At 43.7% G+C, this 22,271-nt stretch overlaps 3 protein-coding genes and 1 pseudogene across 4 annotated transcripts in view; 2 read left to right on the plus strand and 2 right to left on the minus strand.

Annotated features, from left to right (window-relative positions):
• Positions 1-1,285, minus strand: part of plod1a (procollagen-lysine, 2-oxoglutarate 5-dioxygenase 1a) — a 31,655-nt gene extending 30,370 nt beyond the window's left edge. Inside the window, exon 1 of the mRNA XM_083656767.1 lies at positions 1,058-1,285. Coding sequence (XP_083512893.1) covers positions 1,058-1,148 — 91 coding nt within the window. The 5' untranslated portion in view covers positions 1,149-1,285. The remainder of the gene's footprint in view (positions 1-1,057) is intronic.
• LOC310794898 (E3 ubiquitin-protein ligase TRIM35-like) overlaps positions 1-22,271 on the plus strand; it is a 571,381-nt pseudogene that overhangs the window by 230,012 nt on the left and 319,098 nt on the right. The window lies entirely within an intron of this gene.
• Positions 1,927-8,901, plus strand: kiaa2013 (KIAA2013 ortholog). Its single transcript, XM_083656771.1, has 3 exons — positions 1,927-3,288; positions 4,238-5,091; positions 6,531-8,901. Exons 1-3 carry the CDS (start codon positions 2,325-2,327, stop codon positions 6,579-6,581), a joined length of 1,869 nt encoding a protein of 622 aa, XP_083512897.1. The 5' UTR covers positions 1,927-2,324; the 3' UTR covers positions 6,582-8,901.
• On the minus strand, positions 12,648-20,488 carry tnnc1b (troponin C type 1b (slow)). The gene is made up of 6 exons (XM_083656805.1): positions 20,353-20,488; positions 16,370-16,400; positions 15,729-15,875; positions 15,438-15,552; positions 14,288-14,424; positions 12,648-12,939 (listed from the first exon to the last, which is right to left on the minus strand). Exons 1-6 carry the CDS (start codon positions 20,374-20,376, stop codon positions 12,908-12,910), a joined length of 486 nt encoding a protein of 161 aa, XP_083512931.1. The 5' UTR covers positions 20,377-20,488; the 3' UTR covers positions 12,648-12,907.

The raw sequence follows: 22,271 nt of genomic DNA on the forward strand, positions 1-22,271 counted from the left end.
CTAAAGACTCACCTTTTTAGAGAAGCGTTCAGGGCCTGACACCTGTCCAGCTCTGTATCCCTGTGTTGTTGTTTTCCTTATGAAATGTATATCTTTAAACAACATGGACAGTTTACTTTCTGTTTCTGCGATTTTAATATTGTATATCTCTGCTTTTGTCTTTTGTTATGTAAAGCACTTTGTGATCTCGGTCTGTGAAAGGTGCTCTATAAATAAAGTTATTCTTCTTCTTATTATTAATATTGTAGTGTGTGGCTGCCACACTGTAGCTACTATAGCTACCTGACTTATAAAAGGTTAGGCATGATAATGTGGCAAAATAGGCGACACAAAATGACTAGCTGCAATGGAATTTAAAAAGGGAGGAAAAAAGGGAGTCTCTAAAACATCATAAATTAAATTCCATTTTTGATTAAAGTGCATTTCAAAAATGCAAGGGAATTAGATAAGAGTGGTTTCCCAATTGTGAAAAATTGTGTTTCAGCAGACTTCACTCAACAGCATCTTGCATCATGTAACGATATTACATTATTTTAGGCTAAATATGTCAAATGTATGTAATATTATGGAAAAGCCCACCGCCTGCAGGGATAGCGTCACGTCCACGTCAGCGGCATGGACGCCTTCAGCCCCGACGTGCCCGTTCTCTCGTACGGTACGGGGAGAGAAAAGTTACACCAAAACTCTACTTTACACGAATAACACTGCCTGGTTTGTCGGCAAAGATAAACACACGTGACAACGTCAAGGTATTTTTTGAATTGTCATGATCGCACTCTTCAATTCGGCACACATCCAAATACAGCTAGCAGCACTTATAGCAATGAAATTTCAGCTTTTATAGCTGCTCGGCCTGTTATTCCCACACAAAATAACGTTACACAGTGTGGAGGGTGGGAGCGAGCAGTGTGTGAGCGACTGAGATTTTATTGGAATTTCGTGTTGTTTGGTGGTAGATAATCATCTATATTATGACCACTTTAACAAAAACCTCACAGGGTGTGTGTGTGTGTGTGTGTCTGGGATGCAGCATGGAGTGTTCGCCCAGTATGCCTACCTTTGGGGATTTGCTGCTCCTTGCAGCTTGTCAGAGGGAGAAGTACATGGAAGAAAATGCCAAAACACAGCAGCAGGGACGAAGCTCTCATTTTGCCTATTTGTAAAATCCTCCACCAGTGTTCACTGCGTTTGGTCGTTTGGTCTAATGTAGACCCGGTATGAGCGCTTTTACAACAGATTCCGTCCAGGAGGATAGACAACTTTGCGCGACTTGTTGATTCTTCCAGGCCAGTCAGTCACCACCATCTGCGTCTCCCTGTATCTCTCTCTCTCTCTCCCTCCCCCTCTCGCCCCTCTCTCTCTCCCCCCCCACCCTCGCCCCTCTCTCTCTTTTTCTCTCCCTCCCCCACCTTTCCCCCTCTCTCACTACTCTCTGGGTAGTAAAGTAGGGTAGTTTGCGCACCGACCACTGGCACGTAGGCTACACGCTATATCTAATAATGATTTTTTTTTAATAATACAACCACGAGCACTGATGCGATCTGAATAAAGCACATTGGATTATTAACGTTATTGTCTCACGTCGTGTCGTCAAACTAAATGTTATATTAACAAATATCAAATGTACTTCAAAATAACTAACGGGGGGAATTTCGAAATAAATACATTAAATAAAGAGCATAATTGTCATCCATAGCATGGACAATGATTTTGAATTGGAGCACTTTGGGTGGACACTTATTTTTTCAATGTAAATAACTGAATTTTAAAAACAGATTACAGTAGGTGGCGGTATGCACCTTAATAGTGGTTGCAATCTGCCAATAAACAGAAAGAAGAAGAAGAAGATCACGAGTTACGACACTTCCGGTCACTGTATTTCCGTCCTACTTTACGACAGTTGGAGCAAACCAGAAGTGTCAGCGGCTGTCGAGTTGTTTGGAAACAAGTGGTTTCTCTCACAAGGCAAAACACCTGAAAACCCCGGAGATGTGACAGCCGATGGAAGCAGGCGGATGGTGATGGGTATGTACGTGCAGTGGAAGATGTGACCACAGCCACGATGTGAGAAACAAGAGCGCATTTTCGACAATCGTCCACGGTGCTAGCTAACGTTAGCTAACCCAACTATCCAGTAGCGAAGCTAGTTTGTCAGCTTCCATCCAACACAGCTTACTGGCGAACATGATTAGCACATTTTCCATCGTTTTGTTTTGATAACCAGTTTCGATGTGCCTGACTTGTTAAATTTTCCAACTTAAAACTTCCCTGTAAAGTCTTTGGATACCGATTCCAAGCTGAGCTTCCTTCGTTTTAAATACAAAATGTGGCTGCAGCAAAGACTAAAGGGTCTGCCAGGCTTGTTGTCGAGCAGCTGGGCGAGGAGACTCCTCATAGGGCTGCTGCTCTTCCTCATCTTCTACTGGTACCTGGGTGCAGACCGCAGGCTGCGCTTCTTCAGCGGCTCGGTCATGTCTGGGGGAGTGGCTGGGCAGTGTCTACAGGCTGAGATCCACAGGTGGAAGTCTCTGGTAGACAGAGGGGAGGGGGTGTGCAGCACACCTCAGGAGAAGGTAGACACACCCTTTGTTTCAGGTAACGGCCATATCCTGGTTGACATTGACTCTAACAGACTGTGGGTAGCTTCATCTTCCCAGCCAGGCTCAGCTCCGGTCCACCAGACCGAATACTCCCCGGTAGTGGGTGTCCATCTTCCGGGGAAGCGAGTGGAGGCTCAGGCCACCATGCTGTGGTTCCGCAAAGGGTCCGTGCTCTCGGTCCGCTGTGTCCTACCAGCCGCCTCGCAGTCGGCCCGGGACTGCGTCACCATCAGGGAGGAATTCATTGCCCACCGCAGCCGGCCTAACGTCTACCTGCAGCGAATCCACATCAGCAACCCGTCTGACAGAACTGCCGTGCTGGAAGTCTCCTCCGAAACTCCCTCGTTTGGGAGTAAGTTCTCCGCCAGTGTGGAGAAAGTGGAGGACCGAGAGTTTGTGCTCTCCACTGGCCGAGTGCTCGTGGAGAACAACCGCATCGTGTTGGTGGTGGTGGCCACCAAGAAGCTGAGCAGTAGGCTCCAGGTCCTGGCCAAGTCGGAGTACCATGACACCGTTCTGTCGGTGGTGTGGACCTCGGAGCCCATTGAGCCCTCCAAGCTGGAGGAGACCTTCTCCACCCTGCGGGACGGAGCCAAGAAGGAGCTTGGGGAGTTGCTGAGGGCGAGCGTGGACGTGGACGACCTGGCTCTGGATCACCAGAAGGCCTGGATGGATCTGTTTATTTCTGGTGAGTTCGTTGTCAAAGCACAGATCACTTTCATTTGAGCACACCCTCTTCTTTGCAATAGAGCAACAATGTGTGATATTTAACTGGAAGGTGATAGTTATTCAGTAACTCTGCCCTACAAACAAAAACATCGGGAACTACTTTTTGTGTGTTTTTAAAGGTCAAAGGTATATAATTATGAAGGTTTAGACTTCACAACTAGGGCTGCCTGCAACTATAGCGGTTATTTTTCATTTTGGATTAATCTGTCAATCATTATTTATTATTATTATTATTTATATATTTTTTGGTCTATAAAATGTGAAACATGTCTATCATCTTTTCCCCAATGCTCAAGATGATGACGTCCTCAAATATCACAACCAGCATAATACAACCTACAAGATATTCAGTTTACTGTCATAGAGGAATAAAGACACCAGAAACTATTCATATACGCTATAAGAAGTTGGAGCGAGCCAATTTTAGTATTTTTGTCTTAAATATTAGCCTACAATTCGATTAGCTAATAATTAATTACGGTATTTAAAAAATAGTTGGCGATTAATTTTCTGTCAATGGTGTAATCGTTGCAGCTCTAATAGCAACTAAAATGATCCCAATTTCCCCCCGGGGATCATTAAAGTCTTTCTGATTCTGATTCTGATATACTCATAATTATTATTATTTGTTAGGACAGGTGATTTAAACTGTGATTTGTTTTCAGTATAACTACTCACACTTAGAGCTCTTTGTTTTTTGTCAGAACAGACTAGATATTTAGTGCTGTCTTAGTTGTTGCTTTAGTCGATCCTCCTTATTTAATATAATAATTAATATGAGCTGCAGCCTCATAGATAGGTTAGATAGAAAATGTGTGAAAGAGTGGTTAATAATATGAGAGCTGTTCTACAGGCTCATACAAATCTGTTTTCAGTTTTCACCACGGCTTTTCTCTTTATTCCGTCAGGAGTGGAGATGAGGAAGATCACCGACTCCCACACCCCGTCGAGCTACACCGTGAACACCACTCTCTACTACATCCTCTCCTGCTCCGCGGCGCCCCTGCTGGACCGGAGGCTGAGCGGCGAGGAGCACGCCCACCTGGAGTCCAGCCTCAACTACGCCGACCACTGCTTCAGCGGCCACGCCACCATGCACGCCGAGAACCTGTGGCCCGAGCGCGTCGGCAGCACCGCGCAGATCCTCCAGCTGGTCACGCTGTGGACGCTGACCCTGCAGAAGAGGGGCTGCAAGGTGCTGGTGGCGGCCGGCGCCCACGGCGTCATGCAGGGCATGGTGCTGAGCTTCGGCGGCCTGCAGTTCACCGAGAACCACCTTCAGTTCCAGGCCGACCCGGACGTGCTGCACAACAGCTACGCGCTCCGGGGGATCCACTACAACCAGGACCTCATCAACCTGGCGGTGCTGCTGGACGCGGAGGGGAAGCCCTTCCTGCACGTGTCGGTGAAGCCGCAGGAGAAGCCCGTGCAGCTGTACGCCTGCGAGGCGGGCTGCCTCAACGAGCCGGTGGAGCTGACGTCGGAGGTCAAAGGGCACACCTTCCCCGTCATGGTGACGCAGCCGATCACGCCGCTGCTCTACATCTCCACGGACCTGCGCCACCTGCAGGACCTGCGCCACACGCTGCACCTCAAGGCCATCCTGGCCCACGAGGAGCACATGGCCAACAGGTACCCGGGCCTGCCCTTCCTCTTCTGGTTCAGCGTGGCGTCGCTCATCACCCTCTTCCACCTGTTCCTCTTCAAGCTCATCTACAACGAGTACTGCGGCCCCGGTGCTAAACCCCTCTTCAGGAGCAAGGTATAAAAAAAACAACAACTCACAAATGCAACGCTTTGAACTGGGAAGACAAAACTGCAAAATGACCTTCTCTGCTCTCTGTTTTTGACTTTTGTGTGTGGTGGCAAAGATTTCCTCCTCTACCGATCCTCTCTTTGTGGGTTGTTTTCTCTGTTTTCGCTTTGTCTGCTTTCCCTGTGAGTGGACATTTCTTCTCCCCCCCCCCATTACATGTGGCTCATGTTGGGACTGTGTTTCGGTATAATTGCAGTACACACCTTGCCCCCCCCCCCCCAAAAAAACAAGGTGACTCAGCAGTTTTCTTCTATATGTGTGTATGGAATTGATAAGAACAGTACCGGTGAGGCAGTCTGATGAGAACAAATTCACATTTAGATATATGTAAGTAAGGCACAAGCTTCTAGCAGCAATTGTTTTCTTCTATGGTACTTTTGAAGAATAAAGAATTAGATTCCCATTGAAAACAGTTGAAGAGTTAACGCCTGTTCACGATCGTAGACCCACAAAATCTTTACTCTAATCGTTCCGTGATGTGTCGGGGGAGACATTTTCGCAAAGCCACCCGCTTTCGCCGCACTTCGCGTGTATTCTCGAATGTATAGCGTTTGTTGATTTTGGCGAAAAATAAGAACAGCTCAGATTGATTTCTTCAGTAAGCCTGTCCTGTAAAATAGGAAGGTTTCGTTCTCTTTTGTCAAACGTTAAGTTTGACAGTCGACACTCAATTCAGTATTTCCTGGTGCCTTCGAGTATGACGCTCTCAGTTTATAACAGTTTTTTTTGTCCCGCAATAGTTCTCTTGTTTGCCTACCTGGAAGTTAATGCCATCTTATAAAAGCATTTATTGGTCTGTTAAAAACAACAACACAACACATGTCTAGGCATTCTTCATACTGATATATCGGTGGGAGAATTTATTGATTTGCTGCAAAAAAAATATATAATTCAACGTGAAACGAGGAGATGGCACTAACGAGTCCAAAATGTATTTGCGTCCTGTCTTGTTGTCACGTGAGGCGGCTACTTGTCTTCAGGTTTCCTGGCTTACAGTATGAGGTGATGGGGAAAAAACGTTGGGACACTTGGGAGAAGGATCTGCCTAATCCGGCTAGATGCTTGTTTGTTTGGGATCAGCTTGGACTGTGTGCTACTGTAACTCGGCCCTGGAGTCTTTCTTGTCTGCTCTTCCCTCGTTTGTGTTTTTTTGATGATGTTTTATAATGAATCGCCCTTGATTAAATTAACAAGAACTCCTTGCCTCTTTTTACTGTTGATCTATCAAATCTTGCTACGCCTCATTCATAAATATTCCATGCTTACATATACACACAGTAACGGTAGCGTATCTGCTTGTGGAAGGCGTTCTGGATGGGTTTGGGGAGCGGTAGTCTCTTGTATGTGTAGCTAGCAGCTCTAACCTTCCCCTCTGACTTTACCAGGTCGCCAGCAAAAATGATGAAGGCTGCCACGATGCCAGAGAAACTGCATGAACATTACGTCAGCGCTATTGTCGCTCATGATTTGCTAGTGGGGTCTCTTTGAGCTTTGACAGCGCGAGGACAGTTTAACATTTAATCTGCCCTCTGGCCAATGATCTGCCACTGTCACGCCGACATTCTGTTCGTTTAACAGGACGACTCTGCCCTTTGAAGGAATGTCATCCATTATGGATAGAGAGAGATACCTTTGCACTGCTAGACGCAACAGGCAAACACTTTCCAGGCTGGAGTGTACAGACATGAACGATTGAAAGCCAGTCGTCTGATTGCTAATTCAGTCGCCGGCCAATAGAGAGGAAAAGTGACCGCCTACTTCCTGCTTCAGCACTGTACCAGAGATTTTCATTCGCCATTTATTTTCCCATAGACATTTTGTAAAATGCTTATAAAAAATAGTTTTACTTGGTCAAATCAAATGGTTCAGCTATATTTAGAATCGGGAGAGACCGTAGAACATTTCACTCGGACCAAAACTTAAAAAAACAACATTGATTTTGTTCTTTTCTTTAAATCCGCAATTTCTTTACGTTTTGGTCCGAGTGAAATGTTATGGGGTCTCTCCTGTTTCTAAATATATCTGAACCATTTGGTTTGAACAAGTAACACTATTTTTATAAGCATTTTACGAAACGTCTATGGGAAAATAAATGGCGGATGAAAATCTCTGGTACAGTGCTGAGGCAGGAAGTAGGCGGTCACTTTGCCTCTCAAGTCTCAATATGGACGTGCTTTGGTTTTTCAAATTTCCAAAAGGTGAATTAAATGACATGTTTCAGTTGATTCTCCAAGTAATCGTCATAATTAACCACAGATTTAACCCATAATATTGTGGTGGCCATTTTCCATAACATCTCTATTAGTCTTGATTAAGATTAGTGGCCATACCGGTAATTACAGTGTACATGACAACAAACTAAGTGTTCCCTCCTTTCAGTGTTTGTTACCCTCTATATTCCATGGGAAAGTCACCTGTCCTGAGCATGATTGGCCAGCAGAGGTCAATATAGCTCACTGCATGCTCTCTTGCCACACATCTTCCATCTAAACATCCGTCTGTGCTTAACCAAAATGCTTTTTAATAAGCTCTCTGACAATAATGACATGTATTTCGCCTGCATGTTGACTAACTATCCACCACGAACAGTCATTTAAATCTAAATCTAAATTAAGTCTACAGTATGCCCACAATCATTGGGCTATTCCGCTCCTCTTGGCTCTGATTGGATATAAATTATATATTTTTGTTGATTCTATAAATGTTTTACTCCCACAGATGACGTGAGTTGTGGGTGTATCATTCTACTCAATAAGCTGTAAATAATGTGTAAAACCTCTTTTTCTCTGAGTGGAGCCTGTTGTTGATTTTCCAGGTCATGTGATGTAGATGTGGTTTGCAGCTCTTGTGTGAACTAAAGTGTGCTTTACATTATGCTTAATACTGATTGACCACTTTTGTATTACAGTTCAGTTTTCATATTATGTTTTAAGGGCTTTATCAGATCAATTCCTTTGGTGTTTGTCAACTACTGAGTGTGCCTTATTAATTAAGAAGTTAATTTATTCTGATCATAAACTACAGTCTGATTGGATTGTACTTGAATAGTTCATGATCATGTGAACTCGAAGCAAGGAATATCTTTTCAATTTTGTCTGAAGTTTGTTGGGGACAATAAGTCACTGAATTGTTACGTCCAATATGTTTTAAGTATGCTGTCTGACAATTTGTGCAATGTATCGTGTGGGTTTAATAGCAGAAATATGACAAAGAAAAATTGGAGTTGCAACTGGAATGCGTGATTTATTTGGATTCTGTTGTTATTTCCTGGTCTCTGGGACAGTCCAACCAATATCTGGAAGCTGTGCCTTAACGAGCTCGAGGCTAATCTCATCTTCATCCTAGGCATTTTAGCTACTTTAAACCTCTCGGTCCAGTCTGCTCCACTGTCCGTTGACATTGTTGTCATAATGCACACAGACACTAGTAAGAGTGACAGCTGTGGTTGTGAATAAATGAAGAATAACATCATCGGTCTGAAATTAATTCAAGACTCAGTGGTTGTTTCTCTTGACAAACCCTGCATACCAAATCAGCTGCCAGACTTCAAGCAGTTGTCTCCATACATTTCTTAACTTTGGCAGACTGACAGAGGATATGTTTTGCACTAGTGCTGTGAATCTTCACTGGCCTCACGATTCGATTACGATTCAGAGGGCTACGATTCGATTACGATTATCGATGCATCTCGATGCATCTTCAATCGATGCATCACTTTTTTTTCCCCAATACATGATTTATTTTTTCTCACTTTCTTTTTTCTCACTCTGTGGCTACTTTTAAAATAAAAGTGCATTTAGAATTGCATTGTATTATGATCCAAATAAACAACTGCATGTACTTCCATTATATTTTATTCGATTATTTATTTATTTATTTATTTATTTATTTTTAATAATCCATTTTTGACATTTGTGAATCGATGCAGAATCGTGCACGTCCGCATCGCGATGCATCTTATAATCGATTATTTTTGACACCCCTATTTTGCACGTTGCCTGTCCCATTTCAATCCCAATACAAATTTAATCAAAAAATATTTACAACCCTTTCTGTACGTGATCTTAACAGCACGCATCTAACGCAGCAAATACACGTGAATGCATTCTATGCATGCGTCACCTGAGGAGCACTAAGTTAAAAGAGGCGTACATGCATACAACCGGTCTGAATGATATTTATAGTGCACTGAGTATTTCCACTTTGCCACCTGTTCCCCATTCACAGCAAGGTCCTCCTCACTAACCACGCCAGTACGTCACACAACACCTCTGCCGTAGTCTCGCTGGCCAGACGTGCTCTCCCGGAAGGGACGGAAGTCTGGCAAACGAGACTACCTCTGCCACAATACTCTAGCTAGCCGAGTCAATGTATTGCAGTCTACTTCAGCAAATATACTGTGGGCCTCCTGGCATGTAATGGGCCTAGTCTAGTAGGGATGTCACGATACTAGAATTTCTACTTCGATACCGATACCCAGGAAAATATCGATACTCGATGCCATTTTCAATACCACGGGAAGGGGGGGGCATGACACCACATCAAGAGGCTTAAAAATGTAGTTACAGATGGACAGACGGACGCACACTTCTCCATAATCTACTGTAGGCCTGATAAAACGTTGAATTTAGACAGCAGATTACTGCTCTAGCTATCAGAACACGTTTAGCTTGTTGAAGCAACATATATCAGATACCCAATGATAGGGAGGGGAAAATCAGTGGTTTTTCATTCAAAGAAAGCACTGATGGTATCAAAACTGTTGCAAATGAGTATTGTATCCATTTCAAATTTTTAGTATTGATACTTATCAATACTATCGATACCTGTTGTTGCAAATTAATATTGTATCTGATTCAAATTTTCAGTATTGATACTATCGATACTTTTGACAACCCTCATGTCTAGAGGCTAAGAGGCTGAAGGTAATGTTAAATGTTATTGGGTCCGTTTTTTCGTGAGAGGGAATGCGCATCTTGGACATGCATTCCTGAACTGTTCTATTGTCATTTTATAGCTATAAACATAACAATATAATAATAATATATAGGTTAATGTTGGCTTGTATTCGCCTTATGTTCCAACACAGGGGTCAGCCCGTTACTTCCTATTGTGTTTACTGCTCACTAGTACTAGTGAGCAGGTAAAACAGCCAGTCATAACACAATTACACAACTGGGTCAAGTGGGCGGGGCTACATAAGGTGAATAGCCTACTGCCAGAGATGGGAAAAGTACACCTCCTTTACTTAAGTAGAAGTACAGTTACTTGTCTAAATAAAGACGGGTAAAAGTAGAAGTACTGATTCAACTTGTTTAATCAAGTCAAAGTAAAAAATAAAAATAAAAATACAGGCTCTGAAATGTAATAAAGTAAAAAGTATTTCTCCCGGCTGTTTCTGTGCAAAGCTAATTGAACCTCACGTCATAAACAGAATTTCTGCGGGCGCTCAATTATGGAGTGGGGACTCTGGACACACTCCAATTATCGCTGTGTATGCTGATGGTATTTAATCTCTGGTCGTGGATTTGTTTGAAATATAAATAAAAAGACAAAATAAACTGACAGTCCTTCAGTCAGTTTTGGTGGAGCACGAAGTTCGTCATCACTTGTGTTAGTGGTAGGTAGTGGACTTGGTTCAGGCGATGTGTGCCCAGCGCTTGGCAGATCCGGATCCGACACACCAGGCTGCGAGGACATCTCTTGGCCTCCAGAAAGACCCTGAGAGCCTCGGGATCTGCCCTGTCCTCCATCCGTGCCTGCTCTGTGGTCACCAGGGTTAAGGTCACCGGGTCGGGCCCATGGTCCAGCAGCAGCTGGACAAGGCCGTGTTGCACCTGTTGTCCAGCACCACCTCCGGCAGGAGAGAAGCCACGCCACGGGTCAGAACGCCAGCAGCCTGGAGCAGCAGGCGCAAGCAGTCCAGGTGGTTGTGTTCAGCACTGATGTGGAGAGGAGGCCTCTCGAGGGTGCTTATGTTGGGATCGGTCCCGGCTTCCAGGAGGATCTGGACACAGTCCGTGTGATCGCAGTGTATACGGCACAGAAGAGAGGTGTCTCGTCTTCCCTATCAGCTAGGTGTAACTGTGCTCCCTGGGCAGCCTGCGTGGCAGCTGGCCGCCTTCGGTGTGTGATTGGGTGAATGTAGGCACATTGTAAAGCGCTTTGGACAAAAGCGCTATATAAATGCAGTCCATTTACCATATTAATGGTTACTTAACATATTAGCCTTACATTTCATTAAATTGCTACAGTATGGCAAGGAAAAATCTAACAAGAAGGGAAATAGTATTACCTATAGTCAAATCTATATGTGAAATGTATGTATGAAAATCATTTTAAATAATTCAAAAAGGCCATAAAAGACAAGCAAGAAGCAATTGAAAGACTTGACAGTTGGCCCTATATATTATTAATTTGAATTATATCTACATGGAGTTTAAAAAAATGCAATCATCATTCCTCACACAAACAGAGTGTCATAAATAGACCTTTTTCACAGCGGCCTTTTTGACATGAAATAGAGTAAAACACAGGTGTTCGCAGCCAGCGATACTATATCACGGTTCTGTTCCATTCAGGTCAAGCATGGTGGCTCACTGGAAAGGCTCTGCTACTACACCAAATGGAACGGTTAATTAATTTCATTAATTAAAACGTGTGTTTAGCTGCTATTTCATGTCAATATGGTCATAGGATGGGAGCAAACGGCATATCTGACACTTTGAGTCAGCCAGTAGCACTGTATAAGCGCTTCCTTTCTTCTGTCTTAACTGTGTGCTGTCCTCAAGAGTTTCAGGTTGCACCACCGCGTGACTGCATTTGGAGGTGGGAGGAGTCCAAGGTGTCCTGAGGTCCCTCTCTGTCTTCTTGGCACCAAAGGTTGTGAGATATTAATGCATGACTTGAGTGAGTGAAGTTGCCTTGACATTAAAAACTCCACCTGTTAAAACCAAATTGCTTTGGGAGAACAGTGTCGTAACTTGGAAACTAAAGAGAATCACTTGAACAAATCATGGCATTCACAATTGAATGAATGCGTCGACTTGGCCACTACAGTTAGAAAACTGTATTCTAAACATAACTCTTCTGGTAATCAGTGAATTCTATATCAAAATCTCCAAACTCTCTTTCCTGGTAATGAAGTCACATGGTAACCACGGATCCCCACTTGATAGGATCTTGTCCCACGGTCCCCCATATGATAATAAGATCGATGCTTTTAGATGTTTTATTACAGAAAGTGTATAAAACCCGTGACCAAAATAGTCATTGTGTTACTTATGAATGGAATTATAGCGAAAATAAATGACCCCCCTTTTGGCTGGGGACCCCCTGGAACACCATGAAGGACCCCTGGGGGTCCCCGGACCCCCATTTGAGAACCGCTGGCCTACACTGCTGAATTCCTTGTAACTAACACATTCCGCCACACATTACAAAATACGTAAATACTGAAATTCTCTCTTTATTGAAAATATACGTTTTCATAAAATGCATGACACTTTAATTTAGCCATCATTATCAGAAATGTGCAGTCCAGTGAACCTCTTAGAGTGTCTTGTGGAGGTTTCTTGAGTGTATAAGGGACGGGACAAGTTGAGGACAGATCTGTTTGTGTGTGTTTGTTCCGGCCGTACAGGAGGTGGCCAGCAGGGGGGGGGGGGGGGGGGCGTGTGACCGGGAATGACATCGGGAATGACATCAGACGACGTTCCAGCTCCGAGGAGGCGTTAAGATGCTGCTGTACCGCCCCCATCCCTTATTCAACCCCCTTCATGAACTCCAGGAACTCTGTCGGAGAGAAGGTACAAAGAGACACATTGAGACAATCATGAAAGTCTGTGACGATATATATCGCGAATATATTGCGATACAGAAACGGGACAATACGTATTATTGCGGGGCAGAAAAATGAATTGTGATATTCGATACATTTTCGTGAACCCCACATGAAATTGTTATGGTGAGATATGCAGATCGTCCTCTCCCTAATGTTTTACGCCCTACTGCGCCCTACTACATCCTGTGAAGTCACTTCCCTTGTAGTGAAAACTCTGACTGGGCATTCAGACCAAATGCCAATTTGCAAATTGGCACGGCGAGATTACATTACATTGGAAAGTCAATGCAAACACGTGAGCAGAGGTGAAATTTTTGCGGCGGGAACGGAGTTGACCCTTTAAAAAATAATTCTCAGTCAAATTCGAGCGAGTAACGCAATTTTCGCCTTTGGTGTGAATGCAACACGAAGGGCTGCAGGGAGTAGGGTACCCAAGTAACGGAATGCCCTTCGACGTTGCATTATGTGTCAACAAGTAAATAAGGAGATAGGGTGCACGGTGGCGCAGTGGTAAGCGCTGTCGCTTCACAGCTAGAAGGTCCTGGGTTCGATTCCCACCTGGGACGCTGTGAGCGCTGAAGGAGTGCGTGCCCGTCCGCATGTCCTCGAGTGCCCACCGTCCGGGTGAGGTCATCAAAAGGGCCTTTCTGTGTGGAGTTTGTATGTTCTCCCCGTGCCCCCTGGGGGTTTCCTTCATATAGGAAACCCACACCAAAAACATGCAATATCCTGGTTGCTAATGTGGTGCCTCCTCTGGTCGTTAGGGGCGCCTGTTCAGAGGGAGGGGAACTCGTTGGAATAGCGTGATCCTCCCACGTGCTATGTCCTACCGGTGAAGCTTCCCCTGTCAGGTGAAAAGAAGCGGCTGGCTAACTGCCCATGTCTCGGAGAAAGCATGGAGCCAGTTTCGGCTCTCCCCAGATCGGCAGAGGGTGGAGCAGCAACCAGGATAAACAAATAAAAAATGATAAAAATGGGATAATTCAGAAAAACAGAGCAGGTGAAGTTTTTTCCTAAACCTTTGCTCTGTTTTGCTAGTTTTCCTGACACAGCTGCTACTCGTTTGAGTTAATGGCTGACTGAGCTCACCTGAGCTAAAGTGACCATCGCCTGCTCACCTCGAAAACGACCTTTGAAGGGGTGAGTTTTACACACTTTGGATTGGAATGCACTTAAACATGGCGTCGTTGGTGGGCGTGGCCCTCATTATATTCACTTTCAAGTGAAGGGCCCTACATTTTGAAATGCAGTGTACATGTGGGTTACTGAAGTATGCCAATAGTGGGCCCATTCCCGTACCGTCGTAGTCGATTTTGCCATCGTTGTTCTTGTCGCCGTCCTTCATCAGCTCCTCGATGTCGTCCTCCGTGATGGCCTCTCCGGTGGAGTCCAGCATGGCCTTCAGCTCGTCTAAGTCGATGTAGCCGTCTCCGTTCCTCAACACAACATGAGAGAATCAGTCATACCTTTAGCACATCTGGGACGTCTGGGTAATGATCAGAGTTAAGAAGACAGCTCAGTTGGGCTTCAGTGATGATGTCATAAAAGGACAGTCTGTCCGTCTACTGGCATCGCTACGTGCTATTTTCTCTCATCATATAGAGAGGCAAAGTGGAACGTCACTTCCTGCTTCAGCACTGTACCAGAGATTTTCATCCGCCATTTATTTTCCCATAGACATTTCGTAAAATGCTTATAAAAATAGTTTTACTTCGTCAAACCAAACAGCTCAGATATATTTAGAAACAGGAGAGACCACATAACATTTCACTCAGACCAAAACGTTAGAAAATCGCAGATTTAAAGAAAATATTTTTTCGGTGTTGTTTTTTTTAGTTTTGGTCGGAGTGAAATGTTCTACGGTCTCTCCCGATTCTAAATATAGCTGAACCGTTTGGTTTGACGAAGTAAAATTATTTTTTATAAGCATTTTATACGAAATGTCCATGGGAAAATAAATGGCGAATGAAAATCTCTGGTACAGTGCTGAAGCAGGAAGTAGGCGGTCACTTTGCCTCTCTATTGTCACGGCGGAATACTTCTACTGGCTTTCTGATTAGCTGCCGAGCCAGGTAGGGGGTGGAGCTTAAGGGGTTACGGCGCATGATGCGGGAGTCTTGAAGAAGGGCTTCCGGGTGAGAGCGAGGGCTCTAGTCGCGGTAGCCTCATGAGAAGCATAATAGACCATCGTGTTTCTCCCTTCCATAACAGAGTTTATGTTCAGTTTTGTCCAAATGAACTGTCTACCCAGACCATTCTCAATTATATGTTCATGATAGATCAGACTGCCGGAAGCTAGACAACGCGCGGGATTCCCAATACATGATACCCGGAGTTGTGTACCTGCCGCGACGATAAGAAGTTAATAGATGTTATTATTATTGTGTTGTGATGAAGTGACTCTACTGTATGTGGCGTCATGGAGGAAGTCCAATAAGAGAATTATTACTTGTCAAACATGCGGAAAAGTTCGGCCAGCTCCTCCTCCGATTTCCCTTTGCTCTCCTCCTTCATGCAGCGCACCATCATAACCAGGAACTCGTCGAAGTCTACTGTCCCGCTGCCTGCAAACACACACACACACACACACACACACACACACACACACCATGAGATTTCAGAGGCAGCGTCCACTTCTATTGCGGTACATATCCGAAACCAAGCTGCACTAAGCACTATGTGACTATGTGAAAATCCTTGCGTCTTATCAGCTGCCTAAAAAGCGATATGGCAAGCTTACCATCCTCATCCACCTCATCTATCATCTCCTGTAACTCCTCCGGGGTGGGGTTCTGCCCCAGCATCCTCATCACCTTCCCCAACTCTTTGGTGCTGATGCAACCGTCCTCCGCATCCTGGATGAAGATGTCAAATGCAGCCTTGAATTCTGAGGGAGGGAGGGGGGGGGGGCACAACCATCGGCAACTATTAACTTCTGAGAGGGACATTCCACACAACGAAATCAAAATTAAGACGTTCTTTCCAAAATTAGATAGCCACCGTGTGACAAAAATCACAAAATGATTCCTGACATGAAGGTAAAACTCATTATGGAAGCTACAACTATCCCAAAAAAATTATTTAATAGTAACATTATTAAAGGAAACCAAAAATGAAAATGTTGTCATCTGTCATCATTGACTTCAGTTGCACTGTACTGAAGTCAACGGTGACTGGTTCTCTCTGGAGTTGTGCTGGCAACCTCCCTGTGTGTTTTATGGACAAATTCCACCTGTGTTTCAACTGACATGAGTGTGTAGATGTAGATGATGACAGAATGTTAATTTTTGGGTGAACTGTTCCTTTTTAAGGTAGTAGTAGTAGTAGTAGTAGTATTCCACGTGAATGTCACCAGACATCAGATTGGTTCCTGATTCTCACCATTTTTCTGCTCCTCTGTTAAGTTCTCAACCTGAAGGAAAGGGAGACGAAATTATGTAAAACATTACTGCATTTTTCCAATAGCCCATTCATTTTTACCACATTATACTTTACAGCAAAGGTAATGCGAGACGAAACTGACTTAATATTTTACGACTTGCTTCATAATGGATTTCCCTTATCTCATGTCAGTCAGTCAGTCAGTCAGTCAGTCAGTCAGTCAGTCAGTCAGTCACAGGGATGCAGACTAGTACCTTTAGGTGACAGTCACTTTTTTCATCCCAAAATAGGAAAGAAACACACGGCAACAAGATTCGCCTATTTGCCATATTCCCGATAGTAAGACGAGACGATAGATGCCTTCTCTTTGCTGTGTGCGTGCAATAGAAAAGTAGCGACGCACCCCTCCTGCTAGTTAGCTTAGCACAATGACTGGTAGTCCGCGGGACTGCATGGCTAGCCCAGTGGTTCTCAAACTGTTTCATGTCAAGGAGCCCTAAACTGACACACATTAGACCACGGTCCCCCATCTGATAAGATTTTGTCACAGGGTCCCCTATCTGATAACATTTTTGCTTTAAGATGTTTTATTACGGAAAGTGTATGAAAAGCGTGACCAAAACAGTCATACATTCTGCCATTGTGTTACTTATGGATGGAGTTATAGTGAAAATAAATGATTCCCTTTTTCGCTGGGGACCCCCTGGCTGGAACCCCCTCAAGGCCCCCTGGGTGGTCCCCGAACTCCACTTTGAGAACCACCGGGCTAGCCTACCCGCGTTAAGTCACCAAATACACATTCCGACAGCGCCAAAACACTCTTATGTCTTATGTTGTGACTCATTCACCACATTATGAAATAATATTACAAAATTACAAGAGATTGTAATACAAGCAAATACATAAGCCAGAACTACTTTCCTGACAAAACCGGAAGTTCCCGCTTACGTATCTGCTTCGAAAGTGACAACGTCTCCTAATTTGACATTATTATTTTCATAACATGGTGACTGCATGTCGTCGGTCAGTCAGCGGTCAGCCGGTCAGCCGGTCAGCCAGCCTCTGTCTGTCCTTGAACTCCTCTTCCCGCAAGCTGTTGCGTCCAGCACCTCGACCACTTGCAGCCTTTGCAGCCCCTTGCCACAGTATGGCTAAAATGCCATGTTGCTTTCTTCACCTACTATTCTCGTCGTGTGGCAGAGTAGATTGGAAGGCGTGTGGGGCGCGTGGGGCGTGTGGGGAGTATTTCTGACACCGTTGCTGCTGTCGGCCATTTGTCTGAGCTGTCAGCTGTCCCTCCTCTTCTTCCTCCTTACGTCCAACTGTCCTTTTGTTCTATTGTTGTCAGGCAGAGATGCCGGAAAGCTGAACTAACCTCCGCAGACGTCACCGTTCAGAGAAACACTGCCACTATGGGCATTGTCTTGAGTTATCAGCAGTGTTTGGCCGTAACTCATTACAAAAATAACATTACATGTAATATATTACTTTTAGCAGTAACTCAATAATATAAGTTATTACCAATGGGATTTCAGTCATATTATACCAGTTACTTTGTCAAGTAACAAGTTACAATTGAGTGACTTTTTTATTTATTATCAAAGCACATTTCAATAAAGATACAATCATTTCCTAATCAAACTGTGTGTTTTTAAGCAAATAACCACTATAGATGACAGCAACAAAGGAAAAGGATAACATTTAGAATTTTGGGCAGTTTACACTGATTTCAAGACGGTTGCAATTATTTTTCGGGGAGGGTTCAGTGGCGGCGATGTCATTCTGCTACTGCTGTTATTTTGGTGAAAGTAATGCAAAAGTAGTGTAATAAGGAACGAGTTACTCGACACAGAAAGTAATATTGTAAAGTAACTTATTACTTTCAAATGAAATTAACTAGTAATATGTAGTATATTACATTTTGAAAGTAACTTGCCCAACACTGGTTATCAGAGAAATATCATATTAGTATAGGGAACATGGAGAGACTAAAGTTGTCTTGATTTATCAGAGCAATATCATATAGGGAACACGAGAGCCTGAACTTGCCTTTGAACTGGGCTATTGTGTGACGTGTGCAAATCATGATTTGAGAAGTGGGGGGTAATTATAAAAGCGGGGCAAACTGCGACCTCCGGTGACCATCAAAAGGCAAGCCACCATCATTAGAAATTCAAATCAATTATATTTTTAGAACAGCGTCATAGTATCTTTGGGAGGACCCCCGTGATCATATAACCTACACCAGTTTCATATTAAAGTATGAATTGACAAAGATCTATGTCAGCCTACAAATGTGGTCAACTCTATTCTGTTCATGTTAATCTTAAACCTTCAAATGATCGTTGCTTGTAATATATTAATTATTAATATTCATACGATATATTAGTTATCATAAACATATATCAGTATGAATCACATCTCATAGCAAATAAATAAATAAATTGTCGACCTTGTTTTTACTGCAACAACAAAGCTATCATCTGAGGCACCATAGGAGTCTATAACCTCATTCATGTTCAATGACACATGAAGTCAGTGTAGCACAGTGTAGGAATTTAGCCAGGGGCAAGGGCAGAAATGCCCCCAAGAAATCTCAGAATGCCCCTAAAAACCATGATCCTGGGGCAAAAATGGCCCCCAATATTTTGATCATTTTGTTTTCATTCAATTCATTTAATTTCCGTCTCTAACACACACTCAGCACCTGCAAGCTGGTTGCCAGAAGACGACCATGAAGAACAAACTCACAAACAGTGCTGTTGTTCACACTACGCTTTAGCAGCTTTATGCACTAATTACTAATTAGTTTTAAAGTAACCCCCAATTTTTTTTTAATGCCCCCAGGTTTTAGACAGTGGGGGCAAAACTTGCCCCCAAAATATATATAAATAAATTATATATATATATATATACTGTATATATATAAATAAATACAAATCCTACACTGGTGTAGGACCCTGTTTAGTGGACTCTTCACACACTATTTGTTTTTGGACAAGTCAAAGTTAAGTTGAGGTCATGTCCATGTGCATTGAAAGAACCTTCCCCTCACAAGCTGCATGGAGAGAGATGCTTTGTCATTAAAAAAAGAGTTTGCAAAGTTTGTCCTTCCTGCAGCATCACACCTAGCTGTGGCCCGGTATCAACCATTTCACTCTGGCTATCAGTGAACCTGCGCTGACCTCTGGCTCGTGCCCAACAAATGTACGGCCTGTCTGCACGCCCGGCGTTATAGGAGCAGTGTTAAAGTTAACACATATGTCCTGACGCCGTGTTATTTTCCACATAGCCCAGACTGCATCAGATACCCCGCGTGTAGCCAACACAAACCACCTATGTCATCATTACAGGTGGTTACATGCTGCTTATCTTGCTTATACAGTACAAGCCCCCCAGGCCACATGGGTCATCGTCAGTCACTTCTCCACCAGCCTCTCTGATCACCGCATGCAAGTTCATGCCATCACTTCAAAGCCAATTACCCGCCTGGCGTCAAATAGGGCTGTGAATCTTCACTGATTCTCACGATTCACGATCTGATTCTCACGATTCACGATCTGATTCTCACGATTCACGATCTCCACTGATCCTCACGAATCGATTCGATTACGATTCACCTGTCTTCGATTCGATTCGATTCCACGATGCATCTCGATACAGCTCAAAGTATCGCAGCTCCGAGTATCCAATCCTCAATTTTCTATGTTATTACTGCACATGGCTACTTTTTCATCAATTAATACAGGCAGTCAGATAAATATCAAGTCCCATTTTGACTTAGAAAGTGCTTTAAAATCTGAATGTCAACAGAAATTTAAACATAAACGATTCATCTGTCGAGGTTCGATGTCGATTCGATTCACACGTCCGCATCGCGATGCATCGATTAGAAACGATGCATTTTGACACCCCTAGCGTCAAATTAAAACAACACATCAAACTCGGGACTTTTTTTTGCACACGGCCTTGTCTGTACTCACCGCTGCTTTGTATACATCATCCATGGCTACTGGTCCGTCTCAGAAACACACACACACACGTCACACTCGCACACGCACACACTGCTGCGACTGTACTCAGATACAGGACAAAGACTTGAAGCAGTACCTGCTTCTGTCTTTATTGCTGCAGGAGTGTGGCACTAAAAAAAAACTTGACACACCCAGAGTAAGCCCACTGTGATTGGGGGGGGGGGGGGAGAGGGAGAGAGAGAGAGAGAGAGAGAGAGCGAGCTAGATATCTATAAATAGATGAAGAACAGAGATCGTCCAACAATAGCAGAGCATTGACTGCAGCACCTAAATTGGCGACATTGTCTCTTTGCTCAAGCCTCTCTCTCTCTCTCTCTCTCTCTCTCTCTCTCTCTCTCTCTCTCTCTCTCTCTCTCTCTCTCTCTCTCTCTCTCTCTCTCTCTCTCTCGTGAATGGGAACCCCGGCGTTAGTGGCGTTAAAGCCAGTCTCTCTGTTTCAAGCGAGGGCAGATGTGACTGGCTTCCCGCTGTGTCTGATCAGATTCCTGTCTTACTTTCTTTTAATGGGATTTCATTGATCTCAGAACTGGCCTATATTGCAAAAGCGGTTCCTTTATCCTCAATGAGTGGGACGCTAGCCCGCCTTCATTTCTGTATTGTAATATGTAGATGTCAAGTGAAAGCAGATCTGACATGGTCTATATTAGTGCAAAGTGAGAGTTGTGTGTGTGTGTGTGTGTGTGTGTGTGTGTGTGTGTGTGTGTGTGTGTGTGTGTGTGTGTGTGTGTGTGTGTGTGTGTGTGTGTGCGTGCGTGCGTGCGTGCGTGCGTGCGTGCGTCGGTGGAAACCCTGCCAACAGTTGAATACTTGTTGGGTCAGCAGTATCGATTTCGCCGTAAACACATAAGCTTTCCATATTGAACCAGTTTGAAGGACAGACCCCTTAGTCCAGAGGTTCTCAAATGTTTTTCAGCCAAGGACCCCTTACAACAGGGGTCTCCAACTCAAATTACCTGGGGGCCGCTGAGTGCCCAGTCTTGTCACAAGGGGGCCACTTCATATATTAAAAAAAAAGAGAGAAAAATGCAACCGTTCGAATTCTCAACATTAACAATTTATTCGAGGGACAATCTATTTTTTACATTAACAATTTATTTGTTTATTTGAGGGACTTTGTTTTCTTTTTTTAGGGACAATGCACATTACTAAATTAGGCAGTGTTAATTTTCAACTGTCCCTTGGAACTCCAGATATAATTAGAACTGATCATAAATGTCACTTGACAGCTCAGTAATCCGCTCTGCCACTGTGTTGGCTGAAAGGCTGATGTTGCTTAAGTGACTTTTTTTTCTGGACAGACGATATAACATAACAGAAGTGGAGTATTGGCCAGAATGACATGAACATTTGGAAACTTATTCAGCAGGTATCTTGCATGTTGCATTCAGGTGCATTGTAAAAAAAAAAAAAAAAAAGTTTGTAAAAAAAAAAAAAAAGTTTGTAAAAAAAAATAGTTTTTGCAATTCCATTGCGGGCCACACAGGGGGCGCCCGCGGGCCGCATGCGATTGTGATGTGATGTGATGTGATTTTGGGTTAAGCTTAATTGTTTCCACAGTAACGTGCTTGACTTTTAAATTGATAGGTTTGTTAAATTATAATTATTATGTAATCCATGAACCATTTTAGATTTAAAGCATATAATATTTCCGTTGAGCTATGAAGCTTTTGCCCAAAAAAAGTGTTTATTTTTATTTTCCTGAAAACTCTTCGCAGACCCCCTGGCAAAGTGCCACGGACCCCCATTTGAGAACCACTGCCTTAGTGAGATCGCACTGTAGGCTCTTCCACATGTAGTTTCTTTGTGTACGCGTCATTTCCTCTTATTCAATTATTTAATCTGGCCCAGGTAGGGAGTAAGAGCCAATG

The sequence above is a fragment of the Poromitra crassiceps genome, assembly GCF_964638095.1.
Source record: "Poromitra crassiceps genome assembly, chromosome: 20".
NCBI classification, from domain to species: Eukaryota; Metazoa; Chordata; class Actinopteri; order Beryciformes; family Melamphaidae; genus Poromitra; species Poromitra crassiceps.

Coding starts and splice junctions, on each gene's coding strand:
- kiaa2013 (XM_083656771.1), top strand. CDS start 2,325: ATGTGGCTGCAGCAAAGACTAAAGGGTCTGCCAGGCTTGTTGTCGAGC. Junction 3,289..4,237: donor GATGGATCTGTTTATTTCTG/GTGAGTTCGTTG, acceptor TTATTCCGTCAG/GAGTGGAGATGAGGAAGATC. Junction 5,092..6,530: donor AACCCCTCTTCAGGAGCAAG/GTATAAAAAAAA, acceptor TGACTTTACCAG/GTCGCCAGCAAAAATGATGA.
- tnnc1b (XM_083656805.1), bottom strand. CDS start 20,376: ATGGATGATGTATACAAAGCAGCG. Junction 15,876..16,369: donor AACAGAGGAGCAGAAAAATG/GTGAGAATCAGG, acceptor TCCCTCCCTCAG/AATTCAAGGCTGCATTTGAC. Junction 14,425..15,437: donor CTTTTCCGCATGTTTGACAA/GTAATAATTCTC, acceptor TGTTGTGTTGAG/GAACGGAGACGGCTACATCG.